The 15962-nt window shown below is 51.9% G+C and overlaps 1 gene segment (V, D, J or C); it reads right to left on the reverse strand.

The window, feature by feature from the left end:
- Positions 1 to 208: 208 nt before the first annotated feature.
- LOC115642316 lies at positions 209 to 3323 on the reverse strand. The segment is given in 3 exon segments: positions 209 to 619; positions 2329 to 2606; positions 3112 to 3323. Coding segments are annotated over 3 exon segments (486 nt in total).
- Positions 3324 to 15962: the final 12639 nt, after the last annotated feature.

The following is a 15962-nucleotide window of genomic DNA, read 5'->3' on the forward strand; positions in this document are numbered from 1 at the left end:
GCCCTGACCCTCCTTCCTCTCTGCCATTATAGCCCGTGCTCCCTCCTGTTTCTAACCCATCTCCCAGGTCTTGTTCCCCACTTACCCGTGGGCTTTGCTCACCTGTCCCCGTCGAACCTAGTTTAAAGCCCTCCTTACTAGGTTAGCCAGTCTGTGCGCAAATAAGGCCTTTCCCCGCTTCGAAAGGTGAACCATAATGTCAGCAACAAAGTCACTCCCCTCAAGAGAGACATTTTCTGGGGAAGAGACTGTGACCCCGCTTTCAAGGCCATTAGAACCTGCTCAGTGAGAATTGACAGAGGCGGCCTGAGAGGCCCTGCATTTCCTCTCGCTGTGTCTCTCATGGCGCAGAAATACAGCCCTGAGTCCTCCACCGCCAACTTGGTGATGCGCAGCCGGGCGGACCGGAGGGAGGGGTCAATGGACAGTTCAAACCGCTCCGAGGTCTCTGCGGACTTGTAGCCAGAGATCACAGCTCGAGGAGCAGCTCTGGGGATCTGATAGTACCAAATAACTCTGTCATAGGCAGCGACACTGTGGTTACAGGGGAGGTCAGCCCTGCCCCCTCCCAGGAAAGACAGCGCAGCAGGCTGAGAAACCTTCGTGTCCACCGCTCCGCCTGGGAGAAAAAAATAATAACAGAGCATGAAAATCCCCCAGACACAGACATGGAAACTATCAACAGCAGCGTGAAGTGTCATCGAGAAGTACACCTGGACACAGGTGAAAATTAATAAATACGGGAAGTGAGGGGGGGGGGATAATGCCCAGAAATGCCACGTGGGAATCTGACTCATTCGAAACAAGGATCAGCACAAGCGTTGAGACCCGGGTTTTAAGCATCTTCTCTGTGGAGATTCGGTGTCTCTGCGCTTCTGCACGGAGAGGCTCCGTTTTCTCTCCACTCAGGCACCCCCTCCCCCAGCCGTGTCAGGAGAAACGAATTAGGCCCTTTCCCCGCAGAGGGAAGCCGAGCTCTGTCTTCTGAGGGCAGAAGGAATCCGGGAACGCTGCTTCTGCTCCGAATTCAATTGTGACTCCTTGCGTCAAGCATCAAATCTCTCTGTGCTTGGTTGGTAGCTGCCTTTCCGCTGCTCGGCTAAAAGTCTGGCAGGGCCCTGGAGGGGGCGGGGGCGCGGCGTGGGGAGGAGATGGAGAGAGAACTAGATGTCTAGAAACACCAGAAAGTGGTCTCGATTCTGGAGTGTTCCTGTCGGCGCGGCAGCTTCCTCTGTCGGGCTCTTGTGTGAACTGCACAGGGATACGGGGAGCAGAAGTTCTGGCTTCCACAGAGGAGTCGCGGTTTGTAAAGCAGAGGTGGGCAAACAACGGCCCGCTAGCCCGTCCTGTCTGGCCCTTGAGCTCCGATCAGGGGAGGCTCCCCCCTTCCCTTCCCTTCCCCGCAGCCATGTGGGAAGGGGGGGAGAGGGGTGGTTATAGGGTGGAGGGTCCCAGGGGACAGTCTTGGCACAGGGAGCAGTTGGATGGGCGGAGGTTCTGGGGGACGGGGGGATTGGATAAATGTGGGAGTCGGGGGACCTGTCAGGGGGAGGGGGTGTGGATAGGGGTCAGATCAGTCAGGGGACTGGGAGCAGGGGGGGTTGAATGGGGGGGTCCCTTGAGGAGGCTGTTAGGGGACAAGCAGCAAGGGGGGTTGGGTGAGTCAGGGGTTCAGAGGGGGTCAGTCTGGAGGCCGGAAGTGGTAGGAGTCAGAGGCCAGGCTGTTTGGCGAGGCACAGCCTTCCCTACCAGGCCCTCCATACAATTTTGCAACCCCAATGTGGCCCTCGGGCCAAAAAGTTTGCCCACCCCTGTTCTAAAGGGAGGGGGGGTAGTTTAGTTTTGTTTATTTTTGTTGCTATTGAAAGGCGGGTGATCCTACAGCTTAGAAGCCAAAGATATTTTGCATTTCGCTCCATTAAGGGAAGATGGTTTCCCACTGGTTATGTTTAGTAATGAACTTTCCTTGAGAAAGTATCCATAGGAAGAAAAGGAAATAAAATGAATTTATGTCTCGAATTTCTTGTAATCTAGTCACCACAATGAACACATGTGGAGTGACTCCGGATTTATGCTGATCTTCACACAGCTGTCCCATGATCTGAAGGCCTGGCTTCTAGTCCTCTGGTCCTGGCGATGTGGCCCTGTTGACTCCACTAGAGCTGTTTTCATTTATAACGGCTGAGGATCTGTCCCCTTGGCTGCCATGGAATTATGCTACTTTAAACCATCTGGGGAACTGCCCCTGCATCTCCTCTCCTAAGCTGCCTGTCAGAGGATGAGGGTTTTTGCCCTGAGCCCAGCTCTGCTGTGTCACTGTGCTCTCACCGCACAGAGGTAGCTGCCTGAGTCCCCCAGCTGGGAGTCGGTGATGTGCAGGGAGCTGCGTTTCCCACTTTCCAGGCGCTCGCCTATGAACCGCCCCACAGTGGCATTCTCATTAGAGCTCGCAGTCAGCAGATGGGTCGGCCCTTGCCCAGGCAGCTGCTGGTACCACTGGAAGGCTTGGAAAGCGCTGGTGAAGGAGCATGACATGGTGGAGACCTTCCCTTCCCCAGTATCCAGCGACTCGGGGCTCTGAACCACTTGGGCTTCGCAGCAGGAGACTGGAGGGAAATAAAATAATAGCAGGTGAAATAATGATTATGAGAGTGTTACATTGTCTATCTATGGATCTATCTACCCAGCCTTCCCTCTGCAGCCTCCATCCATCACTATTGTCCTATCCCCGGTATCTATTTCTACATGGCTATATATATAGAGATAGATAGATAGATAGATAGATAGATAGATAGATAGATAGATACAGATCTTTCCATCTACATCTCTATATTTTGCTCTGTTCTCTTCCCGAATCTTAAAAGGCAGGACAAGAAATGCTAACAAATAACTCCAAAGCAATATTACTGTCCAAATAGATCAGATGCTGAAATATGGCCCATTGGCAGACCCCTCACTCCTGACGTGTACAGTAGCTGGTTAGATAGATAGAGAGATAGGTAGAAATCTGCTGGCAGAGGAACGAAGAGAGAAGAGATCTTGCCCTTCACTGACTTCCAAGGTTCTGTATCTTTTTACTCTTTAGAGGGAGAAAATATTTGTTTCACTCACAGAGAAAAGCAAAGGTGAGGAGAAGGTCCCACTGAGCAGATCCACTCTCCGAGCCCATGGCGAGCTCCGTTTCTTCTCTCCCTGGCAGAGGAATATACCGAGGCAGAGTCAATCCGTGGAAGGTCTGCAGGGAGGAGACCGGCGGAAACGAGAATTCTCCCTCCCCTCAGGTTACCCCCTTCTCAGGGGAAGGATTCTCCGCCTACAGAGGCTGCTGTTTCATTGTCTGCCCCGGGGCGGAGCAGCAGCTCGGTGACCTGGGCTGGGCTGGGTTCATTGAGGACAGCCGAGCCCAGATCTCAAACTGGCGGAATTATCCCGGGTTCGCAGGGGAGGATTGTGAGCATTCTAGCGCCATCTGCTGTCCTGGTAGAGAAAGGCTGGGGGAGAAATTCTTTAACACAGGGGAATTCCAGCTTTTATCATGGAAATGATACCGAACCATGCACAGCTTCACCATCCGTTTACTCCAATGGATCTTCGCCGATTTAAACCAGCTGGGGACATAGCCCCATTAACTCTAATAGACCACTGCCAATTTAGGAAAGCTGAGATCTAACCTCTTGAAAACACAGAAAATTGGTAAGTAAGAGCCACTGGGAAGCAAGTCTATGCGGAAAAAGAGAGCAGGAGAGTTTGCAGATTTTTTAGAGAGATATTAATAGAGCAAACTATCCCAAAGTATAGGAAAGTTAGGAACTGTGGTAAGAGGCCACCTTGGTTTAACTGAGAGGTCGTCAATCACCTGAAACTCAAAAAATAAAATGTCAGGCAAAAAGTAGAAACTAGATTAAATTACAAAGGATGAATATTGAAAAATCAAGAGCATGTAGGGACTAAATTAGAAAGGCCAAAGCACAAAATGAGATTAAACTAGTTAGGATCATAAAGGATATCAAGGCAGTATTTGGCAATTACATAAGGAGAGAGAGGAAGACCAAGGACAGGATATACAAATTACTCAGTAAGGATGGAAAGACTATAACAGAAAATGCAGCAATGGCTGAATTGTTTGATGACTTTTTTTCTTTCAGTTTCCAACAAAAAAAATTTAAGTGATCAGGCAACTAACATAGTGAACATCAATGTAAAAGGGGTAGGATCTGAGGCTAAAATAGGAAAAGAACAAATTAAGAATTACTTAGACAAGTTTAGTGTCTTCAAGACAGCAGGGCCTAATGAAATACAACCTAGAATACTTAAGGAATTGACTGAAGCCATTAGCAATTTATCTCTGATAACTTATGGAGGAGAGGAGGAGATAGCTCAGTGGTTTGAGCATTGGCCTCCTAAACCCACAGTTGTGAGCTCAATCCTTGAGGGGGCTACTTAGGGATCTGGGGCAAGAATCTGTCTGGGTATCACTCCTGCTTTGAGCAGGGGGTTAGACTAGATACCTCCTGAGATCCCTTCCAACCCTGATATCCTATGAGGATTGGACAGCTACCAGAGGACTGGAGAAGGGCAAATATAGTACCTAGCTATAAAAAGGGCAATATGGAAAACCTGGGGAATTATAAACCAGTAGGCTTAATTTCAATATCTGGGAAGATAATGGAGCAAATAATCAGTCCATCTATTTGTAATTTCCTAGATGAAACTAAGGTAAAATAACAGGCAACATGGATTTGTCAAGAAAAAATCATGTCAAACCAAGGTAGCATCCTTCTTCAACAGAATGACAAGTCTTGTGGATGGGGGAGAAGCAATAGATGTGATATGTCTCAACTTTAGTAAGACTTTTGATACTGTCTCACATAACTTTCTCATAAACAAACTAAAGAAATATAATCTAGACCAGCGGTTCTCAAACTTGGCCCATGGCTTCTTCATGAGAGGGGGAGGGATAGCTCAGGGGTTTGAGCGTTGGCCTACTAAACCCAGGGTTGTGAGTTCAATCCCTGAGGGGGCCATTAAGGGAACTGGGGTAAAAATCTGGGGATTGGTCCTGCTTGGAGCAGGGGGTTGGACTAGATGGCCTCCTGAGGTCCCTTCCAACCCTAATAGTCTATGATTCAGGATAATCCCTTGGTGGGTCATGAGACGATTTGTTTACCTGAGCATCCACAGGTACGGCCAATAGCAGCTCCAAGTGGCCATGGTTCACCGTTCCTGGCCAATGGGAGCCATGGGAACCTGCACAGTTCAGGCCACCGCTTCCCACAGCTCCCATTTGCTGTGAACAGCATACCGTGGCCACTGGGAGCTGTGAGTGGCCATACCTGTGCATGCTCAGGTAAACAAAGCATCTTGTAGCATGCCAGGGGCTTACCCTGAACAAGCCGTAGACCAAGTTCAAGAACCAATGACCTAGACAAATCTACTGCAAGGCAGGTGCACAACTGGCTGGAAAACTGTACTCAGGGAATAGTTATCAAATATGGTTCACAGTCGAGTTATTAAGGCATATGACAAAGGCATCTGTTCTGGGTCTCATTCTATTCAGTATCTTCATAAATGGTTTGGATAATGGCACAGAGAGTGCCTTTATAAAGTTTGCAAAGGATACCAAGCTGTGAGGGGTAGTCAGCACTTTGGAGGACAGAATTAGAGTTCAGATCTTGACAAACTGGAGAAGAGTTCTGAATTAAATAGCATGAAATTCAATATGGGTAAATGCCAAGTACTCCATTTGGAATCAATTGCACAAATACAAAATGTGTCCCAGGTGTCTTAATTGACCTGGAGCGGCTGCCATTTACTTATCCTGGTACCAGGGATTTGTTTAACCTGGGGCTAAAATATCTATCTCCCACTAATTTTCTATAGCCATCTGGCCTTGCCCCATCACAGTTAACATTAGGAAAAGCCTCCTGTCAGGTTGTTAATCACTGGAATAAGTTAGCGAGCGAAGTTGTGGAATCTCCATCATTGGTGGTTTCTAAGACCAGGTTAGACAAACACCTGTCAGGGATGGTCTAGATCAGGGGTTCTCAAACTTGGTCCGTGGCTTGTTCAGGGTAACCCCCTGGTGGGCAGCAAGGCACTTTGTTTTCCTGAGCATCCACAGGTACGGCCACTCGCAGCTCCCAGTGGATACCGTTTGCTGAGAGCTGCTTTTCAAATCCTCCATTCGCTCACCCATGAACCACCCATCAGTGACTGTTTCCCTAGCATTGAGAGTCATCAGGCGACCAGCCCACTCCAGGGGAGCTGCTGGTACCACTGGAAGGTTTGGTAAGTACCGGTGTAAGTCTAGGTCACAGTGAAGACATCTCCTTCCCACATAACCCATGACTTGGGTCCCTAAACCAACATGGACTCACCGGCGGAGACTGCAGGGAAATAAAATGACAGCATTAGAGAGATGTATATCAGAGTGTTACAGCACCTGTTTAACCTCATGTCTGTCTGTCTGCCAGAGGATGGGAATGGGCGACAGGAGATGGATCAGTTGGTGATTATCTGTTTGGTTCATTCACTCTGGGGCACCTGCCATTGGCTGCTCTTGGAAGATAGGATACTGGGCTGGATGGACCTTTGGTCTTACCTAGTATGGCCGTTCTTAAGTCTCTCTCCCAGTCTATCTATGTATCGTTCTTTCTTCTGTTGCCTCTCTCTAATTTCTTAATTATCCTATCTATCAATGCCATCTGTCCTTCTCTCTGCATCATCTATCCATACATCAATCTGTTGTAAAATGCACAGTTTCCATCTCTCTCTCCCTCCCTATCTCTCTCTCTCTTTCTCTTGATGCTGTTCTGAAGTCTTGAAAAAGGGAGGTAAGAAATGCCAACGAATGTTCCAAATCACTACAAACACTGAAATAGAACAGTGATGCCTCCAGTTGGCATCCCCCTCTCTCTTTATGTGTGCAGTAACTCTTTTTCATCCTAAACCCTGAATCAAATGCTGCTTCAGCCATTTCTGATTCAACATCCCAGAAGTGAAGCAGCTGGGTTGGAAGAGGCCAGAGTATTCCGAGCACAGACTTACATTAGAAGTCAAGAAAGACCCAAGGGCATTTTCAGCCTCATGGCTCTGAGCTGAGTGGTGTTAATTTATTGACACCTGAGAATTCAAGGCACTGGGATACACTGGCTCCCAGTCTCGTCTCTGCCTGAGTGTTTTTGCATCAGACTCATCACATGACACATAACCCAGGCTGAGGTTCCATATCTGCCTCTGCTTGCTAGGCACCAAGATAAACTGCCTTCTTGCCGCTCTGCAACCCTGGCCAGAGGGACTCCTCCAACAGCCTCATCCAAGAGAGTGGGAGTAAATTTGATGTGTGTAAGTTTGACTCTATGAGTGAATTTTGTGCGAGTCAGTGGTATGTGGTTGTCTCCAGAATATACTGGATTATATGTCTAATTTACAGGTCAAATGTCCAGGATGACACGAGGATTTATGCTGATATTTGACATCAGTCTAGTAGAACAGTGGTGGAAAACTTCATAACAATTTCATACAAATTTTCTATAGATGTGAACGCTAGATGAAATGGCCATTAGGTGGTAGCACTTCATTATGAACCTGCTATTTTCTTCCAGACAAGGACAGGTGTGACAAAGTGGGAATGTTCTTGATGTGTTATGTGGGTGCTGAGTGGGGAGTATTAACCTGGGAAGGTTGCAGGGGAGTTTGGGACAGCCTGCATTGGGGAAGGGAGCATACTTGAGCATGGAACCTGAGAACCCAGGTGGAAGGTTGGAGGCCAGGTAACATCTCTTCCAGGGAAACTGGTAAAAGGACAAAGGCTGGAGGAGGGGCCAAGGGGAGGCTGAGTGAGAGGCTGGAGGGAGTTTCAATTGGGAGGTGGCTGGGAAATGGAGAGAGGTACCCCAACGGGGCTTGGGCCTCCCAACGGGGCTGTGGCCTCCCCGGGGGCCCCAGATGGACCTAACTAAAGGGGGTCCTGTTGTCTGTATCGGCAAGGTCTGTTCTGGACTGTGTTCCTGTCGTCTAAATAATCCTTCTGCTTTACTGGCTGGCTGAGAGTCCTGGTGAATCGCAGGAAGCCGGGGGTGCAGGGCCTTGTCTCCCCCCACACTCCGTGACACCTGGTGGCAGAGGTGGGATCTACTGCACCCCGGGGACAGTGCTTCCTCCAGTAAGTGATTGAGGAGCAGTAAAACGAAGGGGATTGATGGGTCCCAGGCGTGCTGAAGATTCAGAGAGAGATGATTTCAGGGGGCAATTAACCCCTGGGAGTGTGTGACCAGAGAGAACAACTTTTGCAGTACCAGGGTCCCCTGGGGGATTGCAGCAAGCAGTCCCAGGGCGGAGGAGTCTACAACTCAACCCTGGCAGAGAGGTGGTGAACTTGAGAAAGGCTGGCACACTAGGGGTCTCCCTGGAAACTGTGGGAAGGGGTGAGCACCTAGGCCTGTGAGTGGCCAGCAGGAAGATGTATGCCAAGAGCCTTAAGTGTGACCTGGTGGAGCTGTGCAAGCAGAGGGAGCTGTGCAGTGGGAGGCTCACCAAAGACCAGCTGATTGCTCAGCTGGAGGAGGGAGATCGCTTGAATGAACTGATCCCTGTCTCTGAGGGAAGCAGCCTGGCAGATGCAGCACAGGCACCAGTGTCTGTCCCAGCTGGGAGTGGTCAGCCAGCTGCAGAGGGCTTCCTGAGACCCCTTCTTCCTATGCCTAGAGCAAGAGTGGGGAGGAGCCCAGCAAATATTGAGGGCACCGTGACACCCCTGGCCAGCAGGGGATCCTCCCAGTGATGCTCACCAGCCAGAAGGGGATCCTCCCAGCGACACTCGGCATCCATGGAGCGGAAGCGGCTGAAATGGGAGAGGGAGCTAAAAATGAAAGAGATGGAGGATCGTGAAAAACAGATGGAGCATGAGGTGGAGGAGAAAGAGAGACAGAGGCAGAGTGAACCGGAGGAGAAAGAGAGACAGAGGCAGCATGAGCTGGAGCTGGCCAGGCTGAGGATCAGCGAGCTCCCGGCTGTGGTGAGTGAGGGGGGGATCCAGGACTGCACAGAGCTTTGATAAGTGCATCCTGGCCCAGCGTAAGGAGGGGGAGGACATGAATGACCTCCTGGCCTGCGAGCTGCACCAGGTTAATCCTGTGGACAGGCTCCAGGTTCTTATCCCCCTACTGGACCCTAAGGCCGTGGCATTGTACCACCAACTGGAAGGGATGGAGGAAGGGGACTATGAACTATTCAAACAGGCCCTGCTCTGTGAGTTTGGGCTGACTCCTGAGATGTACCTGGAAAGGTTCTGGAGTCAGTATAAAACCCAGGAGGTCTCATATCTGCAACTAGCCGTCTGCATGAAGGGGTATGCCAGCAAGTGGGCAGATGGAGCCCAGACGAAGGAGGACCTGCTTAAACTGATCGTACTAGAGCAACTGTATGAGCAGTGCCCATCCGACCTGAGGCTGTGGTTGAGGGACAAAAGGTCAGAGAACCCGTGACATGCCGGTGGCTGGCCAATGAGTTTGTGAAGAGCCAGTCAGGGGGTGGCAGGGAAGAGTCCCAAAGGAACAGACACACCACGATGCAGAAAGAGAGTGATCCCGGAACATCCCATAAAGGAAACATGAAGAACCCCCTCCCAAGGGGAACATCCGGCATCAGGGCCAACCAACCTGTTCAAGGGGATCAATGGGACATGGGCTGCTATTACTATGGCCAGAGAGGCCAAATACGGACCCAGTACACCAGGCTCAGGGACAGACAGAACAGAACAGACCCACAGAGTGTTAACTGGGTAAAGGCCCAGCTGGACGAGAGACAGGCTTCCCAGGCAAGGGGGACTGGCAGCTTATCAACTGCTCAGGAGAGAGGAGGGCTCCAGGCCAACTCCTCTGCAGAGCTGGATGCTCCAGACACCAGGTTCTCCATTTACAGAGTGGGCACAGTGTTGTCCTTGTGGAGCGAGTGCCTTGTTCCCCTGCAGGTGGTTGGGAGGAAAGTCTCTGGATACTGGGACACTGGTGCTGAGGTGACACTGACCTGGCCTGAGATGGTAGCTCCAGATCAGGTGATGCCCTCCACCTATCTGATCCTGAAGGGGCTGGGCAGGACCCCATTCAAAGTGCCCGTGGCAAGGATACTGTCGTAACCAGATAGTTAAGGGTTAATACCTCTTTTACCTGTAAAGGGTTAAGAAGTTCACCTAGCCTAGCTGTCACCTGACTAGAGGAACCAATGGGGGAACAAGATGTTTCAAAAGAAAGGAGGGAAGTTTCCTTTGTTTGGAGTCAGTTTCAGTTTCAGCCAAAGTGGAAAAGATCAAGGAATCAGCCTTTTATCAGAGTAGTAAGTTTTAGAAAAGAATAAATAGCTTTATGTTTATTTTCTTTTTGTAACTTGTCTTGGCATTAGGGGAATAATCAAATTGGGTATTCTTGTGTGTACTAGGTTTTGCCCAGGGGAACATCCTCTGTGTTTTGAATCTGTTGTCTGTGAGATCAGCTTGTATGCTGTCTCCCAGAGGTTTTTTTTTCTTTTACATTTCTTTTCTTTGATTAAAAGCCTTCTATTTTAAGAATCTGATTGATTTTTCCTTGTTTTTAGATCCAAGGGGATTGGATCTGGACTCACCAGGGATTGGTGGCGGTGGGGGGGAAGGGGGAAAGAGTAATTCTTCCTTGTACTAAGATCCAAGGAGTTTGGATCGGTGTTCACCAGGGAATTGGTGGAGGAATCTCTCAAGGCTACCCGGGGAAAGGAAGGTTTTGGGGGGGAAGACAGAGTTTTCCAAATAACTCAAATATTTGGATGGTGGCAGCATATTGATCTAAGCTGGTAATTAAGCTTAGGGCTTCTCATGAAGGTCCCCACATCTATACTCTAAGGTTCAGAGTGGGGGTGAAACCTATGACAGGTACAGTTGAAATAGGGGACAAGGAGGGCCCTAGGGAAGTGGGGGTGCACCACCATTTGCCCACTGAGTTGTTAATGGGGGGGGGACATGGAGAACTGGCCAAGCAACCCCAGGGTGCCCTGGTAGTGACCCGTAGCCCAAGCCTGCAAGGGACACTGCGCCTTGACCTTGGGGAGGGTACCTTGTCCAAGGTGCAGGACCCTAATCCAGTGGGGAGGGAACCCCAGGGACACAGCTCAAGGAGTCTGTGGCTTCAGACCTAGCCGGCGAGAGAGAGTAGGTCTCCATCCCTGTCCCAGCTGCTGAGTTCCAGGCCAAGCTGCAGAAAGATCCCTCCTTGCGAAAGCTAAAGGACCTGGCTGATCTCAATGTGGTACAGACCATGGGGGGAGGTTGCCGGAAAAGGTTCCTGTGGGAGAAGGGGTTCCTATACTGAGAATGGGCTTCCCCAGGGGAAATAAAGTCATGGGGAATCAGGAAGCAGCTGGTGGTACCCCAGAAGTATCGCTGCCAGCAGCTGTGCCGGGCCCATGACGTCCCCCTCTCAGGGCACCAGGGAACCTGGCGTACCCAGCAGAGGCTGCTGCAGAACTTTTACTGGCCTGGGGTCTTTACTAATGTCTGACAGTACTGACCCCTGCCGGAGGGTGAGGAAGGCCTGGGAGAAGGGGAAAACAGCCTTAGGATCCTTTCCCAGCACAGAGGAGCCTTTCCAGAGGATGGCCAAGGTAAAAAGGGGGCTCTTAACCAAGGAAGTCTGAATTGCAGCCCTCCAGAATGGAACGCTGGGAAAAGACCCCAGCCCAATTTGAACCACAGGAGTATTGGGGTGGAAAAGGGGCACGAGCAGCATAAGCCTTCACACCTGCAGACCATGACTGCCTCAAGCACACCCGACCTAAGGGGGCGGGGGGAAAAACTGGAAGGACCTGGTGTAATTCTCACCCAGGAAGCGGGGAGAATGCTGGGGCATTCAGGGGAACTTAGGTAGGTTTGAACTTCCCCGGGTCACTGGCTAAAGTGACCCTGCTCAGTTCGGTCTCGAAGGGGGGAGAGATGTGAAGAAGTGGGAAAGTTCTTGATGTGTTATATGCAGTGATGAGCTGCCAAAATATTAACAGCCGGTTCCCTCCTACTCACCCCATGAGGGGGTCATGCCCACCCAGGGACTTCTGCCCCATCCAACCCCCTTCCCTGTCCCCTGACTGCCCTCTGCCTCCCCATCCAACCTCTGCTCCTTCCTGATTGCCCCCCCCCGGGACCCTTGCCCCCATTCAATCCCTCTGTTCCCTGCCCTCTGACCGCCACAACACTAATCCACACCCCCCAACTCCCCTGCCATCTATCCAACACCCCCTCCATGCTCCCTGCCCCCTTACCGCACTGCCTGGAGATGGGGGCCGGGCCGGGGCCCGGCTGGGCCGCTTGGCCGGGGCTGGAATCAAAGTTGGGGTGCTCGGCTGGGGCCAGAGCCGCGCTGCGCAGCCGGCCAGGCCCAGGGGTCAGGCTAGAGCCGCGCCGCCTGGCTGGCCGCGGTCGGGACCTGGCCGGAGCCGCACCACCCAGGGATGGGTTCAGGGGCCAGGACGGAGCCGTGCGGAGCCTGGAGCCTTCCTCGCACCCCCACCTCCCTGCCCCAGCTCACCTGCGGGAAGCCTCTGCTTCCTTTTCAGCCCTCTCAGGCCTCCCACGCGAACAGCTGATTCGTGGGAAGCCGGTGAGGGGAGAAGAAGCCTCGGGAGCGTTCAGGGGAGGAGGCCGAGGCGGAGTGAGGTGAGCTGGGGCCGGGGCAAGGGCAGAGAGCTGCTGGGGCTTTTGTTAAATTTAAAAGCCCTTTTCAAACCAATTATCCCTCGCAGGACAACCGGTTCTAAAAGGGCTTCTAAATTTAACAGCCTGTTCCCGCGAACCAGTGGACACCGGCTCCAGCTCACCACTGGTTATGTGGATGCTGAGTGGGGAGTATTAACCTGGCAAGGTTGCAGGGGAGTTTGGGATGGCCTGCACTGGGGAAGGGAGCACACCTGAGCATGTAACCTGAGAACCCAGGTGGGGGGTTGGAGGCCAGGTAACATCTCTTCCACGGAAACTGGTAAAAGGACAAAGGCTGGAGGAGGAGCCAAGGGGAGACTGAGTGAGAGGCTGGAGGGAGTTTCAGTTGGGAGCTGGCTGGGAAATGGAGAGAGGCACCCCAACGGGGCTTGGGCCTCCCAACGGGGCTGTGGCCTCCCCAGATGGACCTAACTAAAGGGGGTCCTGTTGTCTGTACCGGCGAGACCTGTCTGGGACAGTGTTCCTGTCATCTAAATAAACCTTCTGCTTTACTGGCTGGCTGAGAATCCTGGTGAATCACAGGAAGCCGGGGGTGCCGGGCCCTGACTCCCCCTGACTCTGTGACAACAGGTTAAACTTTTATTAAATTTTGTGTACAAATAAACACACTGGGTCTTAAAACAGTTCTGTTATTTCACTTTTGATTTTGGGTTATGGGAACCCTTCTACTTTCAATCCATTTTATATTTCCCAGTGATTTGAAAACGCAGGCTTTAAGAGTGAAGACTGCCTAAGAGTAGGCAGGTTAAGTAATACCTAAAATTAATGGGGTTTGGGCATTCAGGATGGGATTTCCAAAACAAATAAAGAGAGTTAGGTGCCCAAATCTCTTTTAATTTAATTGGGATTTGATCGTCCTTTGAAAATTCCGGTATCAATATGCCTCTGGGAGCTAATTTTTCAGTTATGCCTAACTCTTCTTAGGATACAGTGGTGTTTGCTCCAATTCTGTCTGATTAAGTCCATGCACTGAGGGCTGAAGTAAGACCTGAATGGTGCAAAGACCTTTTTGCTGATCAACTGAACATTTTCAGCTATGATTTTCAAAGGAGCCATTGGGAGATAGGCACTTAAATCTCCCTTGAATTTCAATAGAATGTGGGTGCCTAGTACCATGAGGAACCTGTGACAATTCCAGCCTTCACAACCAGGGATTTATTTAGCAGGTTCATGGATTTGTACGGCCAGAAAGGACCATTACAATCATGTGATCTGCTCTCCTGTATCACACAGGCCAGAGAATTTCAGCGAATGCTCCCTACGCCTGAGCTATAGTGTGTCCTTCAGAAAGAGAATTCCAGTCTGGGTTTGAACCATCCAAGTGATGAAGAACCCACCACCTCGTTAGATAAGTTGGTCCAATGAGAAACTGAAACACTCTTGAAAATTTTCACCTTCTTTCTAGCCTGAGCTTGTCCTACTTCAGTTTCCAGCCATTGGATCTCAGCATATTTTCATAGGTGGCATTCTGGTCATCTTTTTTTTTGTTTGTTTTGGGTTGCAAAAGCCTAGATTCAGCCCTGGCAATAGCAGCACATTGTGCATGAGGGCACCCTCAGGTCGCTGCGGTTCATGCCGCGGGTGAGCAGCATCCGCACCTTGTGGCTGGGCTGGGCAGGCTCCAAGCGGGGGACACTCAGGCTAGGGGACACCCAACATGGCAGAGGGAGCCACCTGCAGATGCCACAGGGCATCCACTTCCCATTGCCACAGCCGGGGCTGAGCAAAGCAGCCTGATCTGCCCAGGGACTGGGGCAGGATGGCCAGAAGCAGCAGCAGCAGCAGCGGGGCCATAGAGGGTGTGGTGCTGCCATGTGGGGCCCGCATCCTGCTCTCTGGGCCTCTGCTCTCCCTGGGGCTACCCTGCCCCAGCTCCTCAGCCCCCTGCCGGGGCAGTCCCCCAGCTCTGCCCTCCCATGTCCCGGCCAGTCCTGGAGGCAGAAGCCCTGGCCGGAGGGACCCTGCTGAGGCATGGCCCAGGAGCCCTGCTGCTTACCCCGACCCTGCCAGACCTGACCAGCTGGAGGAGAGGGGGGAGCGGGCAGAGTCAGCACGGGTGGGGGGCAGGGCTGGGGTAGCAGGGTTGTGGGTGGAAAGGGATGTGGTTGGGGGAGAGCCCAGAGCTGGGGTGGCAGGGCATGTGGGTGGCGGAGGGCACTGGTGGAGGGGTGAGAGCCCAGGGCTCAGATGAGGGCAGCCAAAAATTTTTTGCTTAGGGTGGCAAAAAACCTAGAGCCGGCCCTGGGCAAAATCAGTACTTGGTCCTGCTAGTGAAGGCAGAGGGCTGGACTTGATGACCTTTCCTGGTCCCTTCCAGTTCTATGAGATAGGCATATCTTCATATATTAAATCTTCTCCCAGTAAAGGTCCCAGGACCGCCCAGAGGATTCCGGGGGTCTGGGGTCTTTGGCGGCGGGTGGCCCTTTCGTTCGGGACCCACCACCAAAGTGCCCTGAAGACCCGCGGGCGGGGGCGGGCCCCCCCGGACCCACCCGGACCCCCCCCCACACCAAATTCCGCAGAAGCGGGACTCACCGCCAAAGTGTAGCCTGGTCTTCGGCGGTAATTCGCCTGCGGGAGGGCCCTGCCACGGGTCTGCGGGGCACTTCGGCGGCAGATCCCGGAGAGGAAGGACTCTCCGCCGGCGAAAACCGGGAGCGGAAGAAGCTCCCGTGCCTGGAACCCACAAGAGTTTTCCGGGACCCCAGGAGCAAGTGAAGGACCCCTCTCCAAGGGCCCTGAAAAACTCTCGTGGGGGTCCCTGAGGGGCCCGGGGCCTGGGGCAAATTGCCCCTGTTGCTCCCCCCCCCCCCGGGCGGCCCTGTCGCCCTTCCCCTTTCTCTTCCAGCTCCCCTTTGTCTTCCGCCTCACGGACACACACGAGCAGTAGGGGATTTATTGTACGTGAGCGGGGGCTGCCTCTGGCTGTCCCACTGTGTCTCTCCGAGCACAGTAAGACAGGCTGCGTCTGCCAGCCGCACCCTGCGCAGGGCGAAGGAGCTGTGTTCTTTATCTTTGGAGATGTGCAAAGGGATTTTTTGGTTTGCTTGTGCCATGGTTTTACCCTTTTATTGGGCTTCAGATTTCTCTCCAAAGAGGATTTTCTTAGAGCTTTGCCAACGCATCAAATCTCACTAGTCGCCTCGGTTAATAATTAGACGCACAGAGACCTTTGTAGATTTGGCCCTAATTGTTTTATTAATTTCTTTTTTCTTCTCCGATCACCCTT

The sequence above is a fragment of the Gopherus evgoodei genome, unplaced genomic scaffold (assembly GCF_007399415.2).
Source record: "Gopherus evgoodei ecotype Sinaloan lineage unplaced genomic scaffold, rGopEvg1_v1.p scaffold_39_arrow_ctg1, whole genome shotgun sequence".
Classification (NCBI taxonomy): Eukaryota; Metazoa; Chordata; order Testudines; family Testudinidae; genus Gopherus; species Gopherus evgoodei.